At 31.2% G+C, this 23,314-nt stretch overlaps 1 protein-coding gene across 2 annotated transcripts; it reads left to right on the forward strand.

The window, feature by feature from the left end:
• Positions 1-15,063: 15,063 nt before the first annotated feature.
• On the forward strand, positions 15,064-19,179 carry LOC146902506 (sugar transporter ERD6-like 16). Of its 2 annotated transcripts, none has more exons than XM_085734580.1 (18): positions 15,064-15,636; positions 15,843-15,905; positions 15,993-16,082; positions 16,167-16,226; positions 16,327-16,392; positions 16,494-16,559; positions 16,747-16,822; positions 16,928-16,992; positions 17,076-17,168; positions 17,278-17,358; positions 17,449-17,533; positions 17,637-17,683; positions 17,777-17,839; positions 17,925-17,984; positions 18,080-18,133; positions 18,234-18,293; positions 18,573-18,687; positions 18,773-19,179. In XM_085734580.1, the coding sequence occupies exons 1-18, from the start codon at positions 15,430-15,432 to the stop codon at positions 18,892-18,894; spliced, it is 1,473 nt and encodes a 490-aa protein (XP_085590706.1). In that variant the 5' UTR covers positions 15,064-15,429; the 3' UTR covers positions 18,895-19,179. The 2 variants fall into 2 exon arrangements, with proteins under 2 accessions (XP_085590706.1, XP_085590707.1); XM_085734581.1 differs by having other exon boundaries at positions 15,338-15,636; positions 15,766-15,905.
• The last annotated feature ends 4,135 nt before the right edge of the window (positions 19,180-23,314 follow it).

The following is a 23,314-nucleotide window of genomic DNA, read 5'->3' on the forward strand; positions in this document are numbered from 1 at the left end:
ACACCAGGCGCATTAGTAACACCGAAAGGCATCACTTTATATTCATAGTGTCCATACCGTGTCCTAAAGGCCGTCTTCTGCATATCTTCATCCTTCACCTTAATCTGATGATAACCTGACCTCAAGTCAATTTTTCTAAACACTCGAGCACCCACTAACTAATCCATCAAGTCATCAATTCTCGGAAGTGGATACCTATTCTTTATCGTCACTTTATTTAGTTGACGGTAATCTATGCACAATCTCATGCTACCATCCTTCTTCTTTACCAACAATACCGACGCTCCCCAAGGTGAGACACTCGGTCTTACAAACTTCTTATCCAACAAGTCTTCTAACTGCTTCTTCAACTCTGCCAACTCTGAAGCTGACAAACGGTAAGGAACCATCGACACATGCTTCGTACCCGGCACTAGATCAATTGAAAATTCAACCTCCCTCTCTGGTGGCACATCTGGAATCTCATCAGGAAAAACTTCTGGAAATTCGTTTACAACCGGCAACCTATCAATCACAGCCTGATTCTCCACAGACAAATACGCCATTAAAGAAAACATCAAGTTTCCATCATGTTCTAACTGCTTCAACTGCTTAGTAGATAAAAATTCTGCTCCACTCTCTTCTTCAACAGAAGAGAAATACACCGACTTACTAAAACAATCAATATGAACATGGTTGTGCTCCAACCAGTTCATACTAAGGGTTACACAACAAACAAAAAACAGGACAACAAGGACAATACAAAATTGTCACACAACACTACTAGGCTCGACACGACTCTACTAATTGGCCGGACAGACCGACTTGCTCTGATACCAATTGTAACACCCCGTTCTCCCAACAACGTAATATTAATTATTATAATCAGAGTAAACCATACAACGAAGTGTCACACTGCTAATCAAAATTTCATAAATAGAAAATAGCTATTTATTTAAATCAACATTTAAAATATCTCCAAAATTGCAGCGGAATAATTCTTTAGGAAATACAATTTCAACCAAATCCAACATAAAGGAAAATCTTGGCACAAAGGCCTCAACGTAATCAACATTATTTTCAACAACGATAAACTCCATTATTAAGTCTTTTCCCAAAAATATGATACATAAAAGAAATGAAGAAAAGGAAAACATTCGCGACGAATCCCCATCCTAATATGTATCAGAACCCTAGACACTTGAGCCAACCAACCTACAAGCCATCATTACCTGCAAGTTACCCATACGAAGGGCAACATTTTCAAGCAGAAGGGGTGAGAAACTTATCCAATAATAATAATATATAATTCATCAAATTAATGAAAGCAACAACATATCACAACATACATCATTAATAATGTATATAAAGAATACATATAGCAACAACATAATCATTTTCCGCAACAAAGAGCAGGAACAACAACAACTTCATTATCAACAACTACACCGACAACTCGACAATGCGACAACGGCAACAACAATTCGACAATGCGACAACAACAACAACAACTTGACAATGCGACAACGACAACAACAACTTGACAATGCGACAACGACAACAACTAATGCATCATGCAGGTGGTACCAATCTACGCGCGTTGAATGTAACGCCCTCCTTTTTATTTAATTATTTTACTTAGTTTTAGAATATATTTATGTATTTATATGATTTATATGAGGGATATATGATTTATTGAGATTAGATGTCTTTTTATAATTTAGTTAATATATTTTGTTGAGTGATATTTTGTTATGTTATATGTTGGTATTTACTAGAAATATATATATGTTATTTGGTGCAGAAATATATTTGTTATTTTATGTGGAAATATATTTGTTATTTGGTGTATTATTATATATTTAGTAGAGAAATATTATTTATTAGAATATGAGGATTATTAGTGTGAGTGGATTTGGGGGTTAGAATAGAAAGAAGAATAAGTTGTTGAGCCTAAAGAGATTTGAGAAGAATATTTTAGTATTATAAATAGAGAAGCTTAGGTTAGAAAGAGTTTACCGGAAACCGCTTTTTGGAAAAGAGGAGAACAAGAAAGAAGAGAAGAGGAGAGAAAAGTCAAGAGAAGAGGAGAAGACCTTAGGAAAGAAGAACGCTGCCGCTGATTCAGGAATTAATCTAAGGTGAGGGTGAGACTATCTTGCATTAATATTAAGTTGTTAAATCATTAGATTGCATCTAACAAGTTGGGGAAAGTTTGTGAGAATTTGAGAATTAGGGTTTTGAGAGAGATTTGATGATTAGATGATAAAAACATGTTGAATTGATGTAGAAATTGTATACAGTCCTTAGATAACCCATAGGATGATTATTGGATGTAGTTTTGAGGTTAAAACCATGGAATTGGATGAGATGTTGGTGAATTTAAGAAATAGGGTTTAATAATTGTAATAGGTTGTTAATAGATTTGAGAACCCTTTGAATTTGCATACAGTAAGTTGATGAATAATTAGTGTTCTAATGATAGGGCAATCATAGGGTAATGATTAGGGTCAAGTTTGGAGAGTATTGGATCGAATACAAAGGGGAAAAGATTTCCCCAAAGAGAAATCGTAGCTGAACTGCGATTTTGCTGTCAATGTGCAAAACGCGTTTTTATTGTCTCAGTTTGACAAGTTTAAGATCCGAACTGGTCTTAGGTGTAAACACGAAAGTTGTAGGTATGAATGTTAGCTTTCTAATGTCGTTGGTCTCACGTCAAAACGATATATAGAACTTGAGTTATGGTCAAATTACTGCACATAGGTCACATTAAATTTTTATGGACTTTTAGCACAAATTTTCCGAATTTAAAATGAAAACTGGTATTGATCGGTACAGAATTGGTCTTAGGCGTAGACATGAAAGTTTTAGATAATTTTGTTAGCTTTCTAGTGGCTTTGGTTTGACGTGAAAATGATGTTTGGTCTGTGAGTTATGATGAAAATACTACAGGGAGGTCTCAGCAAAATTGTACCGTGACAACATTCTCTGTTTCATGTTTTTGCATTTTGTTCATATGTTTCTGTTTTGAATTGATCTTTGTTGTAAACATGAAAGTTGTTGATATTTGTGATATCTTTCCAGTAGCTTTGGTTTGACATGAAAATATGTTGTGGATAATATTATTGTCGATGTTTAAATACGATGTTATATGAAGTTGTTTATGATTGATGAATATGATGTTTTAAGATGTTGTTTATTATCATTTGATATTGTTATATTATGATATGACATGAATTATTTATGTGATCCATATGTTGTCAAGATGCTAAGATGTTAAGACGTTAAGATGATAAGAGTTGTTAAGTCGTCGAGTCGTTATGAAGTCATCAAGTTGTTAAGATGTTATGTTGTCAAGATGTCAAGATGTTAGGATGTCATAGATGTTCATGATGTTGTTTAAGTTGTCAAGTTGTAGGAAGATTGAGTCCATTGCATACTCATTAAAGATGGGGGCTTGAGGCCCTGCAGCTTAATGCTCAAACTACGTTGGGGGCTTGAGGCCCGGCAGCTTTATGCTCACTTGTTGAAGAGCCTATTTACGCTCATATATGTTGGTGGCTTGATGCCCTGAATGGTACCACATGCATTTGCATATCAAGAAGTTTACGATGAGTTAAGTTGTTAAGAGTTGCATCATCAAGTTGAGTCGCATTGTCAAGTCAAGTGTCGAGTCGACTATGAAGTTGTTTAAGATTGAATATGAAGTGAATGATGAGTTTGATTAAGAATGTTGTTCATGTTTGATGATGATGTTTGATTATGATGATGATGTTTGACGATGATGTTGTTCATGTTTGATTTTGATGATGATGTTTGACGATGATGTTGTTCATGTTTGACGATGATGTTGTTTATGATTGATGATGATGTTGATTATGATTTGTTTATGATGGTTGAATATGAAGTTGTTATGATAAAATGCTATGTGATTTATGATATGCTGATATGTGAATATGATAAGATGTTATATGTTTACTAATGATGATGTGTGATGATTCCTCGTGATTATATTTAAGATGGATTGTTTGTGATTATGTTTATGGTTGATATATAATATTATGAGATGGTTATGATTAGTACTTGATGCCATATGATGATGTTTATCTCTATGATTAAGATGCTATGATTAAAAGGATATATGATAATGCTTATGACTAATATTTTTAGATATGTGATGATATTTATATGATGATATAATATGAAGTATATGACTAATGTAGGAAGAATAATGATACTAGTTAAGGAAGTTTAAGTTGCTAGATATGATTAATGAATTATAGGATGTTTAAGTTGTTGAATGTACTTTACATGATTTATATGCTTTATATTATTGTTTGAGAAATCTCACCCCTCTGCTTGGAAATGTTGCTCTTCGTATGGGTAACTTGCAGGTAATCAAGATTAGAGGCATCGTGAGTGGACTCCTCACATGTGTGTCTAGGTGCTCTGATACGTAACGGGATGGGACTTGACTTTACTTCTATTCCTTACGTATTGTTTATGAACTTTTATGAATAAATATTGAACTAAGACTTGTGAGATTTTCTGATGAGGCCTGCGTGGCAAAGACTTTTTATGTTGAATGAACTAATTCCACTGCGAAGTTTTGAATTACTTATGTTAAATGATTTTGAAGAATAAATTGTTATTTATTCAGTTTATGAATTTTTAAGAAGTGTAGCATTCCGTTTAAAGTTGAATTACTCTGATTTTTAATTATGAAATTTTTACGTTGGGAAAACGGGGTGTTACATTGAATGCTAAGCATTCCAGGGCATAAGCCCCCAACAATTTGGATGGTTAAAGCATCCCAGGGCATAAGCCCCCAACAGGTGAATGATAAACATTCTAGGGCATAAGCCCCCAACGGGTTGAATGATGAACATTCCAGGGCATAAGCCCCCAACAGATGTGAGTATGCAAATGGACTCAACTTATGTATATCAACATACAACTTCAACAGCGACTACAACAACAACAACATATGTGCCTAAAACAGTTATGACACACTCCCCAACTTCGACATCAGATGATACAACGACATCAACAACGGAAATCAACAACATAGCATATATATAAATCAATTACATTCATCTCAAAGTCTAAAACATCCCCCAAAAGCAATTAAGTTTTGATCAATAGAACATAAGTCAAATATCCATAAAATACCTCAACTAAATCCCTAACACTTAAGTTTGAAGTTGGGAAACCAACCATATGTTTTTGGACTAACTTGGGATTAGTTATGCTAAGTTTTCTTAAGGTTTTTTGAAGACCTACCTGGACTATTTTTATCATAACTCAAAATCTACAAATCTTTTCCACTCCAAACCAAGGCCATTATAAAGCTAACTTAATTATCTACAACTTTCATGTTTACATCAAAAGCCAATTCAAAACAGAAATGGGTTAAAAAGCACAAAAAACGCAGAAACCGAAGTTCTGTCAGCACGAAGAAACAGAACATTGGCACGGCCCGTGCCATGCACGGCACGGCCGTGCTCGATTGACAGCACAACCTTTTCTTCGTTCTTTCCGTTTTCACCATTTCGCGCATAAAATTCAAACCGTTAAGCAGATTTCAGTGCCGTTTTCGCCTACACGCTCCTGACATTTCCCTCTATCATAATCTACAGAAACATTCAATTTTCCACCACTAAAAAAAAATCGATTTCCCAAACCTCACATAATCACTTGTCTGTAGAACATTCAGACACTGATGTATCAATCGAAAATCCCAATTTTCAATCCCTGATTACCCAAAATACGTTTCAACAGAAGTTTTCAGGTTCAATTAGGCAATATATCAATCAAATAACATAGAAACATGCATCAACAACACAATTCATCATATTATAGCAATTAACCTAAAACTTTCTAACCCTAATACCAAAACACCACAATCATCAAAAATCAGAATTATACATATTATTAGTGAAAGGAATCCCACCCTTACCTTAATTCAGCAAATTCTACAGCAAAAACGGTTGGATTCTCTCTTCCTAGCTCTTCTCCTAGCTTTCTCCTCCTTCTCTCAAAAACCCCCTTTTTCTTGTTTGTACGTGAAAAATGTTTTGTCTGCTTTTCTTTCTTTTTCTCAAAAACTATAACCTCTCCTTTTCTCACTTAACTCCCACTAATTTCCCATAATTACTACTTAATTCCCATTAACCAAAATAAATAATAATTCCATATTATTTCTATTTCTCATATTATCTTATCAATAATAAAACAATATTCATTCAAATAAAACACAACTCTATAAATCATACAATACAATGTAATTACACCATATATCGCATAAAATCACACAAAACATATATTTCACATAAAAATCATTTATATAACAAGTAAAGTCATATAAAAAATATTCACACATCTACTAAAAATAATAGAATAAAAATGAGGCGTTACAAAAAAAAGGGTGTTTAGGGGGTTTTCGGATTATGTAATCCGAAAAAATATGTAACGCGCCCTATTTTTTGAGCTTTCTGGATTACAAAATCCAGAAAAATCCGTAACTCACGTTGAAAGTCAACAAATAGGGTGAAAAATGATGTTTCCGGATTTCGTAATCCGGAATACGTTAAACAATTCGGATTTTGTAATCCGGAATGTGATTATATGGAGGATTTCTCTAGTATGACCAATACTTTTTTTCCAGAAATAAGCTTTGAATTGTATTAAAAATGGTTGGGATATTTTGTTGGGAAGAATAAATCCTTGGAACCCGATGTTGGAGTACTTATTTCTCTACACAACAATGCTCAAAGTATGAAGTTGACATATCCATAACTCTTGTGATGAATGAGACAAGTAAAATTTCAATACTCACTTCAAAGCATTAGAATCATGACCTAACAAGTATTTGAAAACTTCATTCAGCGATGATGCCTTTGGAAGAAAGAAATTAAGAAAGACAACTCAGTAATATCATTCATATTATATTTAAAATCTGCAGCACATTGCATAATATACCTCTCTCCATAAATGTTAAGTGCACCGTTATTTTTAAAATCTGTAGTTTGTACATAACCAATTCCACAGCAATAGAAAGCTTAAAATCAAAAAAATTCTGGAAAAACATCATTCCGGATTATAAAATCCGGAAAACTCCGAAGGTAATTTTGGAAAAAAATAGGGCGCGCGAGGAAAGACATAGGGTGAGAAAAGTAATACTCTTTATTTAATACTCCCTCCGGTCCTATATATAAGAAACAATTGACTTTTTAGATACATTTGATAATTAATGTATTTGGATACATTCTAGACCAGATACATCAATTATCAAATGGATACATTCAATGACCCAAAGGCTTACAAGAATTCAAAGCGTGCATCCACATCACATATCCTTTATCAAACTTTTCTTTCTACCATACTTATACGTCAAACCATGAATTCTTTCACAAATCATTTATATGCAAAATCAACGTATAACGTGAATTGCAAGAAGAGAACCTCTTACCTTGACCACATTTCTTCCTAGAAAAACTTTCTATCCACGAAGAAGTACTTGCATTACATGACTCCTCTATGGATCACACATGCATTTATTTTCGCCCGCACATTTGGTCCACTTGCAAAGTCATAGTAAATGAAGTTGAAGCACCAAAGCATTGCAAATATCCCACTCAATGAGTATTCCGCATGTTATTATAGAAAGTGGTAAAAATCTGTAGTAGAAGCTATCAACTCTTCCTCCAACATGACAAATGAATTGGGAGGGAAAATGTCCAAATGCCGCTCTATATTTTAGTTGAAGACAAGTCAATAAGGTCATCCACAACCTTGCTAGAGCATCCTTAAGGAGGACGACTGATTGTATCCCTAAAGCTAAACGACAATTATAAATCCATATGGCCTAGAGTATGACTACTATGGAGTAGGTGTTACAAAGGTGATGGTTAAATTTTCTTCTTTGAATCAAAAATAATTCTATTAAGTCTCAAGGTACTCTTTTCCTCATTGCCTATTTTGGTTTATATGGAAGGAAGACTCAAAATGATGAATCCTTTTCGGATAATAGATGTTCTCTTTGGAGAATTCTTAATCAAATTAAATCCTTAGTCAAGCATACATCTAAGGTGTTATGTGACTCTAGTCTTGACAAGGTTCTCCGACTAGTTTCTTGGAAACACCCACCTGAGAATGTGATCAAACTCAATGTGGATGGGAGGTCTATTGGTAATCCAAGTCGTTATGGTTATTGTGGTCTTAGAAATTCGTCGGGGGGTTGGATTTTGGCTTTTCGAAAGTTTGTGGTTTTATGTCTAATATTAATGTCGAGCTTCAGCCTATATCCCATGGTCTCGATCTAGCTTGGAATTCATGGTCTTCTTGTGAATTTGATTCTCTCTCACCAGTAAAATTCATCGAAGAGGGAGTTCCACATACCCACTCATATGCTGCGATTGTTGATTACATTAGACCCATGCCGACTAAGGACTATAACATTGTTCTTGTGCACACCTTGCGAGAAGGAAACTCTTGCGCCGAGTTTAAACTTTTTGATTTTTTTTCCCGCCTTTATTGGCTAGTATATGCTTAACTGATTGAGGGTATCTTTCGTTAAACCATAGTTTTCTTTTCTATCTTGTTTTTTTTCATTGATAAAAAAAAAAACATGACACATTGAAGCACACTCCTAACATAGACCAACACATCATTCCAACTTCAAAGAATAAATTACGAGCAACTGGCACATCAATGGTAATGTAATCTGACAACTATATTTAATGGTCAGAATATTATAAGAATTATCTCAAAAAAATTAGAATTTTTAGCAAAATTTAAATTAAATATGAATTTTTATGTTTTTGGCGCTTAAAAATTCATATCCTTATTTTTTAATCTTATTAGGTCTGCAGCAACTTAACCTAATAATTTTTCTCTAAAATGCTGCATTAGGTTAGCAACAACTAGACTTTTGACCACCCGTGCGACACACGAGTCTTGTCGACTATAATAGAGACCAATGAATAATCTTTAACCCGTAAGATTATGGGTCGATCAATAAACACAAATTAGATTATTAGAGATACAATTTTACAATCAAATTTGTCTTACTATGTCCTTCAATGACACTTGAATCTTATCAAATTTTACATTTTAGTTTTGAAAAACTAATCAATTAAAGACTGTTATTTTATTTTATCATAATATATTACTGGGGGATTATCTTCTCATTTTTTTAAAAAAAATTATAAAGAAAAAAGATAAAAAAGAATACAATATTATATTGTTGCACGGGTCAATTTTATTTATTACTTTTATAGTTAAAAAAAATTATTTAAGTTATTTGATTCTCTTCATTGTCAATTTTATATAGCCGAGTTTGCATGGAAATTAGAGTAGCCGAGTTTGCATGGAAATTAGGGTATTCTGTTTGTAAACGTATTAAATAAGTGTACAACAACTTCTTAAAAAAAAGTCTACAGAAATAATAGATATATACAAACGATGACACAACAGGATAGGAATGAAAAACTCATCAGTGAGGAGAAATATTAGGGATTGTTGCATTTTAGAGGGAATTTGTTAGGTTAAATTGGTGAGCTGCATTTTAGATGGAATTTGTTAGGTTAAATTGCTGCTAACCTAATGCAGCATTTTAGAGGGAAATTATTAGGTTAAGTTGCTGCAGACCTAATAAAATTAATAAATAAGGACTAGATTTTTGACCCGTGCTCCACTCGGGTTTATTGTAAAAAAATTTGACATACGAATAATAAAATGGAATATATATTTTTTTTTGAAGGGAAATGCAATATATAATTGGTAACGGTGAAAAAATAACACGTGATAATCTATAGTAGTCAAAATAAAACACTTCATAAAATGTATGAAATCTGAAAATATTATAAAAGAAAATTAGGTTAAGTTGTTGCAGACTTAACAAAATTAATAAATAAGGATTAGGGTAGAAAATATTTGCTTCAAAAAAAAAGGCAAGAGGATAGGAATAAAATTGGTGCGATGCATTTTTTTAAATGGAATTTGTTAGCTTAAATAATTGCAAACCTAATTTACAAATGAGCGGGAAAAAATTAGGTTAAGTTGCTGCAGACTTAACAAAATCCTTATTTATTAATTTTGTTACGTCTGCAGCAACTTAACCTAATTTTTTCCGCTCATTTGCTTTATTAGGTTTGCAATTATTTAACCTAACAAATTCCATCTAAAAAAATGCATTGCACCAATTTCATTTTATCCTCTTGCTTTTTTTTTTCAACACTTATCCTTATTTATTAATTTTGTTACATCTGCTGCAATTTAACCTAATTTTTTCTTATTTATTAATTTTGTTAGGTCTGCAGCAATTTAACCTAATTTTTTTCCCGCTCATTTGCTTTATTAGGTTTGCAATTATTTAACCTAACAAATTTCATCTTTCATTCATATCCTCTTGCCTTTTTTTTAATTTTATTAGGTCTGCAACAACATAACCTAATAATTTCCCTCTAAAATGTTGTATTAGGTTAGCAGCAATTTAACCTAACAAATTCCATCTAAAATGCAACGCATCAATCCATCTAAAATGCAGCGCATCTAATTAACCTAACAAATTCCCTCTAAAATGCAGTAATCCCTAATATTTCTGCTCGCTTTTCATTCCTATCATGTTTTGTCATCGTTTGTATATATCTATTGTTTCTGTAGACTTTTTTTTTACAATAATTAATGTTAATATTCCTGAAGTCCAATAACTTTAAACCAAAAATTCTCATACTTCTTTATTTTCATACGTCTTTAAAATTTTATTTTATGGCAAAGTATTATACCTTTTTACATATTATTTTATTTATGATGCAGACTATGAATATTATTTTCTACCACTATAAGCCATGTATTGATAGCTTATTTAGGTGTGAAACTAAAGTCAATATTTGTTGGTTAAAGGATTTTAACCATTAATATGTTATGTTGTTTAATGAATTTTATTTATGAATTTAAATTATTTCAACCTAATATATTTATGTTTGTCCGAACACAAAAATTTGCTTATAATAATTAACCCGGGCAACGCCAAGTATTTAGACTAGTTAATAAATAAGAATTTGAAAATGAGCGGGAAAAAATTAGGTCAAGTTGCTGCAAACGTAACAAAATTAATAAATAAGGATGTAAAAAAAACAGACATGAAATTAAAAAAAATCCAAAAAAAAAGTGTAAAATTCTTGACAAAAAAAGTATAAAATAGAAGGATCATACGTGATCATTGATATGGTAGAAAATATTTTCTTCAAAAAAAAAAGGCAAGCAGATAGGAATGAAATTGGTGTGCAATGCATTTTTTTTAGATGGAATTTGTTAGGTTAAATAATTGCAAACCTAACAAAGCAAATGAGCGGGGAAACATTAAGTTAAGTTGCTGCAGACGTAACAAAATTAATAAATAAGGATGTCAAAAAAACAGGCATGAAATTAAAAAAAAAGTATAAAATAGAAAGCTCATACGTGATCATTGATATGGTAGAAAATATTTTCTTCAAAAAAAAAGGCAAGCGGATAGGAATGAAATTGGTGTGCAATGCATTTTTTTAGATGGAATTTGTTATGTTAAATAATTGCAAACCTAATAAAGCAAATGAGCGGGAAAAAATTAGGTTAAGTTGCCGCAGACGTAACAAAATTAATAAATAAGGATTAGGGTAGCCGAGTTTACATGGAAATTAGGGTATTCTGTTTGTATACGTATTAAATAAGTGTACAAAATATTGTCAAAAAAAGGCAATAGGATGGGAATGAAATTGGTGCGATGCATTTTTTTAGTATTAAACAACTGTACAAAATATTGTAAAAAAAAAGGAATGAAATTGGTGCGATGAATTTTTTTAGTATTAAATAAGAGTACAAAATATTGTCAAAAAAAAGGCATGAAATTGTGCGATGCATTTTTTTTAGTATTAAATAAGTGTACAAAATATTGACAAACAAAAAAAAGCAAGAGGATAGAAATGAAATTGGTGCGATGCATTTTTTTAGATGAAATTTGTTAGGTTAAATTACTGCTAACCTAATACAGCAAATTGGAGGAAAAATATTAGGTTAAGTTACTGCAGACCTAATAAAATTAATAAATAAGGATTTAACCTAACAAATTCCATCTAAAATACAGCTCACCAATTTAACCTAACAAATTCCCTCTAAAATGCAGCAATCCCTAATATTTCTCCTCACTGATGAGTTTTTCATTCCTATCCTGTTGTGTCATCGTTTGTATATATCTATTATTTCTGTAGACTTCATTTTTTGATAAGTTGTTGTACACTTATTTAATACGTTTACGAACAGAATACCCTAATTTCCATGCAAACTCGGCTACCCTAATTTCCATGCAAACTCGGCTATATAAAATTTGTTGGAACAAAATGTGTTTAACAATGAACCTTAAAGAGTTTTGATGATAACAAGATATTAAACATTGTAAAATTGGACTAGCTAATATTTGTTCAAGTGTACAGGACCATAATTAAAGAGTTACATCATTTATTGGTTCTGAATGAGCAAATAAAGAACAAAAGGAATCAACAAAATTGAAGCTTAGACGCTCCTGAAGGCAACTTGCTCCTGAAGAGAATAAGCGCTCCTGAAGTAAACCCGCTCCTGAAGTTAGTAAAGTGCTCCTGAAGAATAGTGCTCCTGAAGACAAGAGGTCCAGAAGCTGCATCATCAGAAGCTGCATCATCAGAAGCTGCGTTATCAGAAGCTGCCTCATCAGAAGCCATTTCACCAGAAGCTGAAGATCAACTGAATTTGAGAAATTCAAGGATTCAAGAGCTGTGTCATGGATCGAAATTCATCAAAGGACCACAAAAGATCAGTGGAATTTTACAACGGTCATTTCAAAGGTGTTTGAAGACATGTGCTTGCAATTTTGGACGAAAGCGTTGACATTGTACTTTGTACGAACTGTACAACCACCTTCTCCACTACTCTGTTTTGTGTCCACGCTACAAGATAAGAAAAACAGCTCCAGAATACGGCTTCGCCTGCATAGATGTTCCTTTGGATAAGGAATGAATTTCATATTGGTTCTTCATAGGACAACAACCAAATCAGGAAAAAGATCATTGGTGAAAGATCAAGCTTCAACAACGACTCTTTGATGTGCTGGCAATTTCACAACGTCTCTTTCACACCTCTATATAAAGGAGTGAAGACTTAGAAATTTGGTAATGCTGAACGAAAGACTCACAACATTTTTACAAGTGCCAAACCTCTGCTGGAATTGTTCTGTATTCACTTAGAATTTCTGTGTCTCAAAGTTTCATCTTAGAAATTCTTAAGTTATTGAGTCTGTATCTGATTTGTATTGTGAGCACCTCTGATCGTATATCAAGTGTTCAACCTTAAATAATTTTCTGTGTAATTTTGTTTAGTTAGAAGTCTCTTGCAGTTGTGCTTGAGCAGGGAAGTCTCTTGATTGTGTTCTTGAGCAAAGGAAGACTCTTGCAAAGTGTGCTTAAGCAAAGGAAGTCTCTTGCAGGTGTGCTTGAGCAATTGTAATCAGATATTACTCTTAGTGAAATCTCCTTGGAAGTGCAAGGGGGACTGGACTACTTCCGGATTGTGGAAGGAACCAGTATAATTGCTTTGTGTCGTTCTTCTTCTCTCTCTCTCTCTGTTTTATTCCGCTGCATTTAGATTCTGATTACCACTTCAGAAGCTGTCTCACTTAGCTTCTGACCAGTGTGCTCAGTTTTAGGAGAAACGAAGAATTTTCCAAAACACAATTCAACCCCCCCTTCTTGTGTTTTTCTCACCTTCAAAATTGACAATGAAGAGAATCAAATAACTTAAATAATTTTTTTTAACTATAAAAGTAATAAATAAAATTGACCCGTGCAACAATATAATATTGTATTCTTTTTTTCTTTATAATTTTTAAAAAAAAAATGAGAAGATAATCCCCCAATAATATATTATGATAAAATAAAATAACAGTGTTTAATTGATTAGTTTTTCAAAACTAAAATGTAAAATTTGATAAGATTTAAGTGTCATTATATTGAAGGACATAGTAAGACAAATTTGATTGTAATATCGTATATCTAATAATCTAATTTGTGTTTATTGATCGACCAATAATCTTATAGGTTAAATATTATTCATCGGTCTCTATTATAGTCGACAAGACCCGTGCGTCGCACAGGTCAAAAGTCTAGTTTAATTAATGTTTTGTTAAGATGTTCTAATTTTTTAGGAGATACTTTTATAATATTCTACACATTTCTGCGCACAAAAAAAAATATAAAATCATTTTATTCAAAATCGTTTTGAATCACCGCAAAATCAAATAAGCATCGATTGTGCTGGGCTTTTTTTTTTTGTACATGTAGTCTGGTGACTAGAATTAATTGCTTAACATGAATAAATGGAGAATCTGAAGTTTAAATCTGACCCACACATAATGCAATGTCCCTACTTAAGATGACACAAGGTTATGCTTAGTGTCTTTGGTCTTAAAACTACTAAAATTAATTTTCTAAAAGAAAATTAGAGTTTACTCGGAAGAGACTCCACAACATAACAAGTAATAAAAATCAAAGAGAGACTATAACAATAAGTTAATCGACATTTATCTTTACCTTCCACCAAATGCGATGAACTTGGACTCGCCAATCCAAAGCCAAAAGATTGTGTATATGCCTAAGCGGGAATCACCCCGCCAACAGTGCACTTTCATGCAATCATGTCAATAAAAAATTTTAAGTTACTTTCCATAATGAGATGTGATATACAATCTCTCCAAACCAAGATATAGGCACCACATTTATGCATAAATAGCAAATAATTTACAGTTTTTTCTAATGGATATATAATTTGCCATGTACCACTTGTTCACTAAAAATTCTTTAGAGATCAAAAGGAATTGCAATGAAGCGAGCTTTCATGCATTCCCCAATCATTGAGCTTAAGAGGATGGATATATTATAGTACCAAGTACAGCTAGAACTGCCTACCATGACAAACATTGCATTCAGATTTATTATTTTATTTCAACCGACACATATCCATGTAAGTACCACGTAGGCTCAAATGAATAAACAAGTGCAATCATGGACTCATCACAGTATTCACATGCAATTTGCTAACTAAATACCAACAACTTTGATCTTCTAATCCATTTCCTCCCTCAACAATCACCTTATCAAATTGTAAATGACAGCTTCAATCCCACATGCAATTCTGTTGCACATTACAATTTGTTTGGTATCATATGCAGTGCCTTTACCTCAATTTCCAATGAGTTAATAAAATTAAAAACAATGGAAATATCTTCTAGTAACAATGCAACTGAGTTACAATGCATGTAGTATAAATACCATCCAACACACATCATGTTTTCACAAGTCCTCTATTACATTGCTCTCAACTTCTTGTGTTGCTCATTTTTGAGGCTATATAGTATTATATACTATATTGCGCTATTGAAAAAAAATGACAATTGAGCAGCACAAGGATGTTGAGAGTGTAGACGTAAATGGACTTCGAGATTTGAAACAAACCTTAATTCAACATGGAAAGGATGCTACTGTTGACTATCATGATATTGAATCTAATAAAAGGGCTGAAAATGGATCCATTGGAATGGTTCTGCTCAGCACATTTGTTGCTGTTTGCGGTTCTTTTTCATTTGGAACTTGTGTAAGTTTCTTTTGAATTTCCTGAAAATTATGACATTTTATTTTCCTTTCAAAATATGGTGCATAAGACTTAAGATAGAAACATTATGAAATTACAGTTCACTGAATGTCTATTTTTTCCATGGATTAGGAACCAAAACTAAAATACATTGACCCAATAAACAAAAAAGGGTTTGCATTTTTAGCTGAAAGCTATTATTTTGGCAGGTGGGATATTCATCACCCACTCAAGCAGCTATCAGGGCAGATCTTAATCTATCTATCTCTGAGGTTATTATCTAATGTCCCTTATTCATTGGCATTTAATTTTATACTATACTTTTTTGAAGGACAACTAATAATAATGTCTTGTGGCAGTTTTCCATGTTTGGTTCTTTAGTAACAATTGGTGCAATGCTTGGAGCTATAACAAGTGGTCGGATTACAGATTTCATTGGTCGAAAAGGGGTAATGAAAATATCAATTTCCTTTGAATATATGCACTTTACAATTATAGGACCATTCATTATTAACAAGCCTTAAAATTCACAGGCAATGAGATTGTCAACAGGATTCTGCATAACAGGATGGTTAGCTGTCTTCTTTTCAAAGGTGTATATCTTCTACACAATATTTACCTAAGAAAAAAAGAATGTTACAAAATGCAAAAGAATTATTACATTACTCGCTTGTGTTATTCTTTTTAATGCAGGATCCTTACTCACTTGATATGGGAAGATTTTTCACAGGATATGGAATTGGAGTTATTTCATATGTGGTAATTATAAACTATTAGAAAATTTAAGATGAGGCCTTATGTTGCTTCGTCTCGATGATAATATTTCAAATTTTAACAATACATAGCAAAAATTGTAACAGGTCCCTGTATATATAGCTGAAATAGCACCAAAAAATCTTCGAGGTGGACTTGCAACAACAAATCAGGTAGGGTGATATTAACTAGAGTTTAATTTTGATACACTATCTCTGTGTAAAAAGTTTTACATTGTTAGCAAATCACAATCAATCACACGTATGACTTTAAAAGTAATTACGTTTAAAGTCAACGTTTTTACTGTAGGTTAAGATTTCACTGAGAATAATATTGACCTTGATTATTATTGTTCTGCAGCTTATGATTGTTATTGGGGCATCAGTCTCATTCTTACTAGGAAGTGTTTTAAGTTGGAGAAAACTAGCTCTAGCAGGTAAGTTACTACTATAATATTAGCTTTTAATTGTTGCATTGCATTAAGTATAGCTAATTATGGAGTGAAAGTTCTAACTGTTGGACTTTGTTTAAATTTTGAAAGGTCTTCTTCCTTGTCTTTCCTTGCTGATTGGTTTGTGCTTTATTCCTGAATCTCCAAGATGGCTGGTAAACATCTAAAGCACAAAACTGTATAATACAGCATAAGAGGAAGATATCAATGCAGATTAATAAACTATTTTTTCTTTCAGGCTAAGGTTGGTCGCGAAAAAGAATTTCAAGTAGCTTTAAGGCGACTTCGAGGGAAGAATGTTGATATTTCTAATGAAGCTGATGAAATTCTTGTACTCTCTTCTATGCACCCTTAATTGATTCGATTCAAAATCTTTAAAATGTTTCATAATCAATTTGACTTGTATGATAAACTGATTTGAGTATTTTTTATGTGACTAGGATTATATTGAAACTCTTCAAAGCCTTCCTAAAGTTAAGCTTTTGGATTTGTTCCAGAACAAACACGCGCGTTCTGTAGTTGTAAGTAACATACTTAATTTTCTACCAAAAATTCAATCAAAACTATATTTAGATATTCAGAAAGTATCTAACTGGTTGAAATGATATCAGATTGGTGTTGGGTTAATGGTATGTCAACAATCTGTTGGAATTAACGGTATTGGATTTTATACATCAGAGACATTTGTAGCAGCTGGTAAGTTTGGAAAAAATACATGTTGATTTTAAAAAATCAAAGTAGCTCTCTTTGTTGATATTTATCTATTTATTTATATATCGCGCTACAACATGACTTGCAGGACTTTCTTCAGGAAAAATTGGTACCATAGCCTATGCTTGTATGCAGGTAGTTTACTATCCCTATATGAATTTCTCATACATTTATTTATTGATAATATAACTGTACTTTTATAACAGCTTATATTAAAATGAATGACAGGTTCCATTCACTGTTTTGGGAGCCATTTTGATGGATAAGTCTGGAAGAAGACCACTTATAACGGTAAATTCTATTTTCAAGTATTTAAAATTTTGATAATACCATTGATAAGGGGAAATGCCTAATAGAAGTGTCTATATGCATGTAGGCTTCAGCAAGTGGAACATTTTTAGGTTGTTTTATGACTGGAATTGCTTTCTTTCTCAAGGCAAGTTTTTACTAATCATATTTTCTATATAGATTATGATGTGTATCTCTCCATTTGGTCAATTTTGAAACTTTGTGTATCATTCCATGGATCAGGATCAGAACTTGCTGCTTGAGTTGGTACCAATATTAGCTGTTGCCGGCATTCTGGTGAGTCTAATTTGAAAATGTTGATTAAGGAATCGGAGTTAATGAAATGTTAGTTAATCAGATACATTCTTTAAGCATATTTGACCTGAAATTGTATCAGATATACGTAGCAGCATTTTCAATTGGAATGGGACCGGTTCCTTGGGTAATAATGTCTGAGGTAAGTGTCATTTGGCAAAGCACACTTGAATGGTTTTGTGGATTTTTAGTGCAACTCTTACGAACGATTATTGTGTTCATGGAAGATATTGAGAAAAATCCAAGTCACACATCGAAAAGAGATGAAGAAGTTTGAAAAAAGTCTAAAAATAGTGACACTTGTACCTCATAAGTCGATTTTATAAAAGTGAATTTGACTCGATATAAAAACCGAATACAAGGTAGATGCAGTGTTGATGTAAGAAATGCTTCAATTAATTTACTAGTTTTAATATTGCAGATCTTTCCTATCCATGTGAAGGGAACTGCTGGGAGTTTGGTAGTTTTGATAAATTGGCTAGGAGCTTGGGTTGTTTCATATACTTTCAACTTTCTTATGACCTGGAGTTCTCCTGGTAAGCACAATACACTGCCACAAACTTAAGTTCTTCATCTTAATTAGCTAAATTGGTAACATGTATCTTCTATCTTTTTGGGCAGGTACATTATTTTTATATGCTGGATGTTCCCTTTTAACTATTCTTTTCGTAGCAAAGTTAGTCCCAGAAACCAAAGGAAAAACATTGGAAGAAATTCAGGCATGCCTCAATTCATCAATATGAATTAAAGAGCTACAAAGCTTAGATGGATAAATTATGGACTTACCTCCTAATTTTGTTACCAAATCCCAGCCATCCATCATCTACTATTTGATGGTGCTGTTGGAGACCAGGCAGAAAATTGCAGCAAGAAGAAATTTTTCAGTTACTATATTTTATCAGATTGGAGTATTAGATTGCTTTGTTGCAAAGAATAGGGTTGGTATAAATCCAAAAAGATGACTAGGATTGGCAACATCGAGTAACTCATCAAATAGCAAATTAATGAGAGTAATTTTTTTTACATTATGAACTGCATTGATTTTTTTTTTTCCGACTGGAATATGAACTGCGTTGTAGTAGAATGGACATTACACGTAAAATATAGACCTAACTTATAAGTGTATTGTGCCAAGTCCTAAACACAACTGTAAATCAATGTTCAAATTCAAAATGCCATGTTTAACACATTAACCTGCATCAGTAACCTATTACAATCTCTAAGCAAACAACGAAACATTCAAATGAACTATTTTGTTCCAAAACAATATCATCAACAAAATGCACTAGAACCACTGCTACGCCTGCATCATTTTCTAGAGAATGGAAGACATCCTTAACTGAATAAGCACCACGAACATTATTCTAAGACCACAAGTGTTCATAAATATCATGTAAAAAAAAAATGTTAGCCCAAAAAATACGTACAATCCTCCACTAACTCCTTTTTCATTGAAATAGACTATACCTCCATTTGTCGCCAAAACCCGAAATGAACACATCCATGAACGACACCTTCTCATAGCCAAAAATACGATATCATTTATTTATAATTATTATTATGATACGTTTGATTATGAATGAGATGGCGTGTAAAATATGATTTCTAGGAGTGAGTTATACCGAATGAGAGTCAACGGTTGAAGGTTTGTGGACCTTGAGGGAGTATTCGAGTAGTTGTCGAAATCTCACAAAAGGCCTGAAGATAGTTCCTTTGTAATGTAGTAATCAAAGAACAAACACGACTATTTGAATGAATCACACTATGTTCTCAAGATCAATGAACAAGTACTCTAAAAAAAAAAAAATCAGTGGCCATGTGGACAATTGAAAAATACTTTTTGGGTCTTATGCATGCATCATGTGTGATACTAATGAGTCTTACACTATGGTTTTGAATTTAAATATTGAACATTTAGAGTGTTGAGATGAATGAAAATTTTGAAGTGATCTACGAGAGTTTATGTAATTTTTATTGTTTGAATGATTCAAATTTTTAAAAAGATAATTTTTTTTGAAATATTTGGTTAAGTTAAGTTTAGGAAATTTCAAACAACATCTGAAAACCTATTTTTTTTTTTTATAGGAAACCTATTTTTTTCTAGTAAACCTAAAAAATAAAAATTAGAAATTCCTTCTATACAATACGAATATCAAATTGGTTTTTATATTTTTGCTTTTTAAAAAATTTCAAGTTGGTCTTCATATTTTTCAAATTGCACGTATAAATTTCCAAAATTGCAAATAGACTCCTATAAATTTTCAAAAATTGAAAATTAACCTCTGAAATTTTTTAAAATTCAAATTGTCATTTAAATTTTCAAAATTTGCAACATGGTCCCTATTTTTTTTAAAAAAAAATTTCAACTTTAACCCAAAACTTTTAAAATTTATCAAAGTAGCTTAAAATTGTTAACAATGAATTTTTTTATTACTTTATCTAAATGAAAATATTTAGAAATGAAACGAATTCAGTTGAATGTTCAGATTCTAAGTTTCCTAAAAAAAACTAATTCCCTCATACAAATACACTATTAAGGGTGCGTTTGTTTTGGATTTTTTCCAAAAAAAAATCTATTTTTTTCTTTAAAAAAATCACTTTTTTCATTTTTAAGTGTTTGTTTTGGATTTTTAGAAAAATCATTTTATCAAAAAAATCTATTTTGATCCTTAAATGAAAAGCTATTAGGATTAGCTTTTCTCAAAATCTATTTTTTCAACAACAAGGAGGTAACACATGTACAAGTTAAAACTCATTTTTAGAAAAAATGGATTTTTATGGGTAGTAGACAAACAAAAATAACTTCAGATTTTTTTTAAAATCTCTAAAAAAAAATCTCTAGATTCTTTTAACATAAAATCTATTTTTTTTAAAGTTGAAACAAACGCACTCTAAATTGAGCACAAATTCGATTCAACCTTCACAATGTTACTTGCTCGTATATTGAACCAAGTCGTTGAATATCTTTAGGGACCTTAAAATTTCAATTATATCCTTAAGATTGTTTTTTTTTAAATGTATCTTCACTAAATAGATGTGTTTCACCTGATCTATTACATTTTCCTTCCATCTTTCCTCTCCATCCAATATAAGATTAAATTTTAAACAATGATGGTGCGAAAACTTTTTACAAGTGGATTTAATCAAATGACACTCTAGTTTCTTTCTTTCTTTCTTTCTATTTTTTGAGGAAGACACTCTAGTTTCTAAAATATGTTAACATATAGGCCAAAGTGCACTTTTCCCCCCTTAACTTTCAAAAACTTGCAATTTTGGCCCCCTAAGTATGAAAACTACAATTTTGGCCCCCTAAGTTTTAGCCCCATTGCAATCTTGGTCCTTTTGGTCAATTTTGACCAGTCAACGCCTACGTGGCACGCCACGTGTGTAATTATTAAATTAAAAAAAATAAAAAAAACCACTTAATCATTTTTTAATTAAATAAATAAAAAATCTAATTTAAAATATTTAAAAAATCAGGAAAATTGAAAAATTAATAAAAAAATTGAAAAAAAATCTGAAAAAATTTAAAATTAATAAAAAAAATATAAAAAAATTCTTGAAAATTGAAAAAATACGGAAAAAACTTTAAAAATCTGAAAAAATACGGAAAAAAATTAAAAATTCTGAAAAAATTAATAAAAATAAAAAATGATTAAAAAAATAAAATAATCTAATAAAATGAAAAATTCTGAAAAAAAATAAAAAAGAATAAAAATTCTGAAAATATTAAAAAATTCTGGAAAAATGAAAAATTAATAAAAAAAATTGAAAAAAATATTAAAAAATTTCGAAATTTTCGAAAAAATTAAAAAGATTAATCATTTTTAAAAAATTGAAAATTTTGAAATTTTCATTAGTATATATGTCGAGATTAGGTTTTTTTAGTGTATTTATTTCCAAAAAACTTTCCGGGAATTTATGTGTATTTATAAACCGGAAATTTTTGTGTATTTATAAACCGAGAATAAGGGAAAAAATATGTGTATTTATAAACCGAGCTTAATTTTTTTGTGTATTTTTCGAAATTTCGAATTTTTTCCCTTATTTCGAATTTTGAAAAATACACAAAAAAACCTAAGCTCGGTTTATAAATACACATATTTTTTCCCTTATTCTCAGTTTATAAATACACAAAAATTTCCGGTTTATAAATACACATAAATTTTTTTGGAAATAAATACACTGAAAAAACCTAAGTTCGACATATATACTAATGAAAATTTCGAAATTTCGAGAAATACTAATGAAAATTTCAAAAATTTCATTTTTTTAAAAATGATTAATCTTTTTAATTTTTTCGAAAATTTCGAAATTTTTTAATATTTTTTTCAATTTTTTTATTAATTTTTCATTTTTTCAGAATTTTTTAATCTTTTTCAGAATTTTTTATTATTTTTCATTTTATTAGATTATTTTATTTTTTTAATCATTTTTTATTTTTATTAATTTTTTCAGAATTTTTAAATTTTTTCCGTATTTTTTCCGATTTTTTTTTTATTTTTCCAGAATTTTTAAATTTTTTTCATTTTTATTAATTTTTCAATTTTCCAGAATTTTTTTCAATTTTTTTTATTAATTTTTCCAGATTTTTTAAATATTTTCAGATTTTTTTTTCAATTTTTTATTAATTTTTCAATTTTCCTGATTTTTTAAATATTTTTAATTAGATTTTTTATTTATTTAATTAAAAAAATGATTAGGTGGCTTTTTTTTATTTTTTTTAATTTAATAATTACACACGTGGCGTGCCACGTAGGCGTTGACCGGTCAAAATTGGCCAAAAGGACCAAAATTGCAATGGGGCTAAAACTTAGGGGGCCAAAATTGTAGTTTTCATACTTAGGGGGCCAAAATTGCAAGTTTTTGAAAGTTAAGGGGGGAAAATTGCACTTTAGCCTAACATATATCTATATTACATGATTTTTTTTTTTATGATAGAATCTATATCACACGATTTGATTATATATACACCTTTCAGTCACTACTATAAGCAAAAATTTATATTTTAGATTCATTCAATTAATGATGTATATGATATTTATTATAGACCTCATACATCCTTTAATAAATGAATCTAAAATATTAATTTTTGCTCATAATAATGACCGGAGAATGCATGTGTAAAATAGTTTTTATGGTCAACACAAGCAAATTAAATCC

The sequence above is a fragment of the Medicago sativa genome, chromosome 8 (genome assembly GCF_051527215.1).
Source record: "Medicago sativa cultivar Bolivia chromosome 8, Bolivia_mono, whole genome shotgun sequence".
Classification (NCBI taxonomy): Eukaryota; Viridiplantae; Streptophyta; class Magnoliopsida; order Fabales; family Fabaceae; genus Medicago; species Medicago sativa.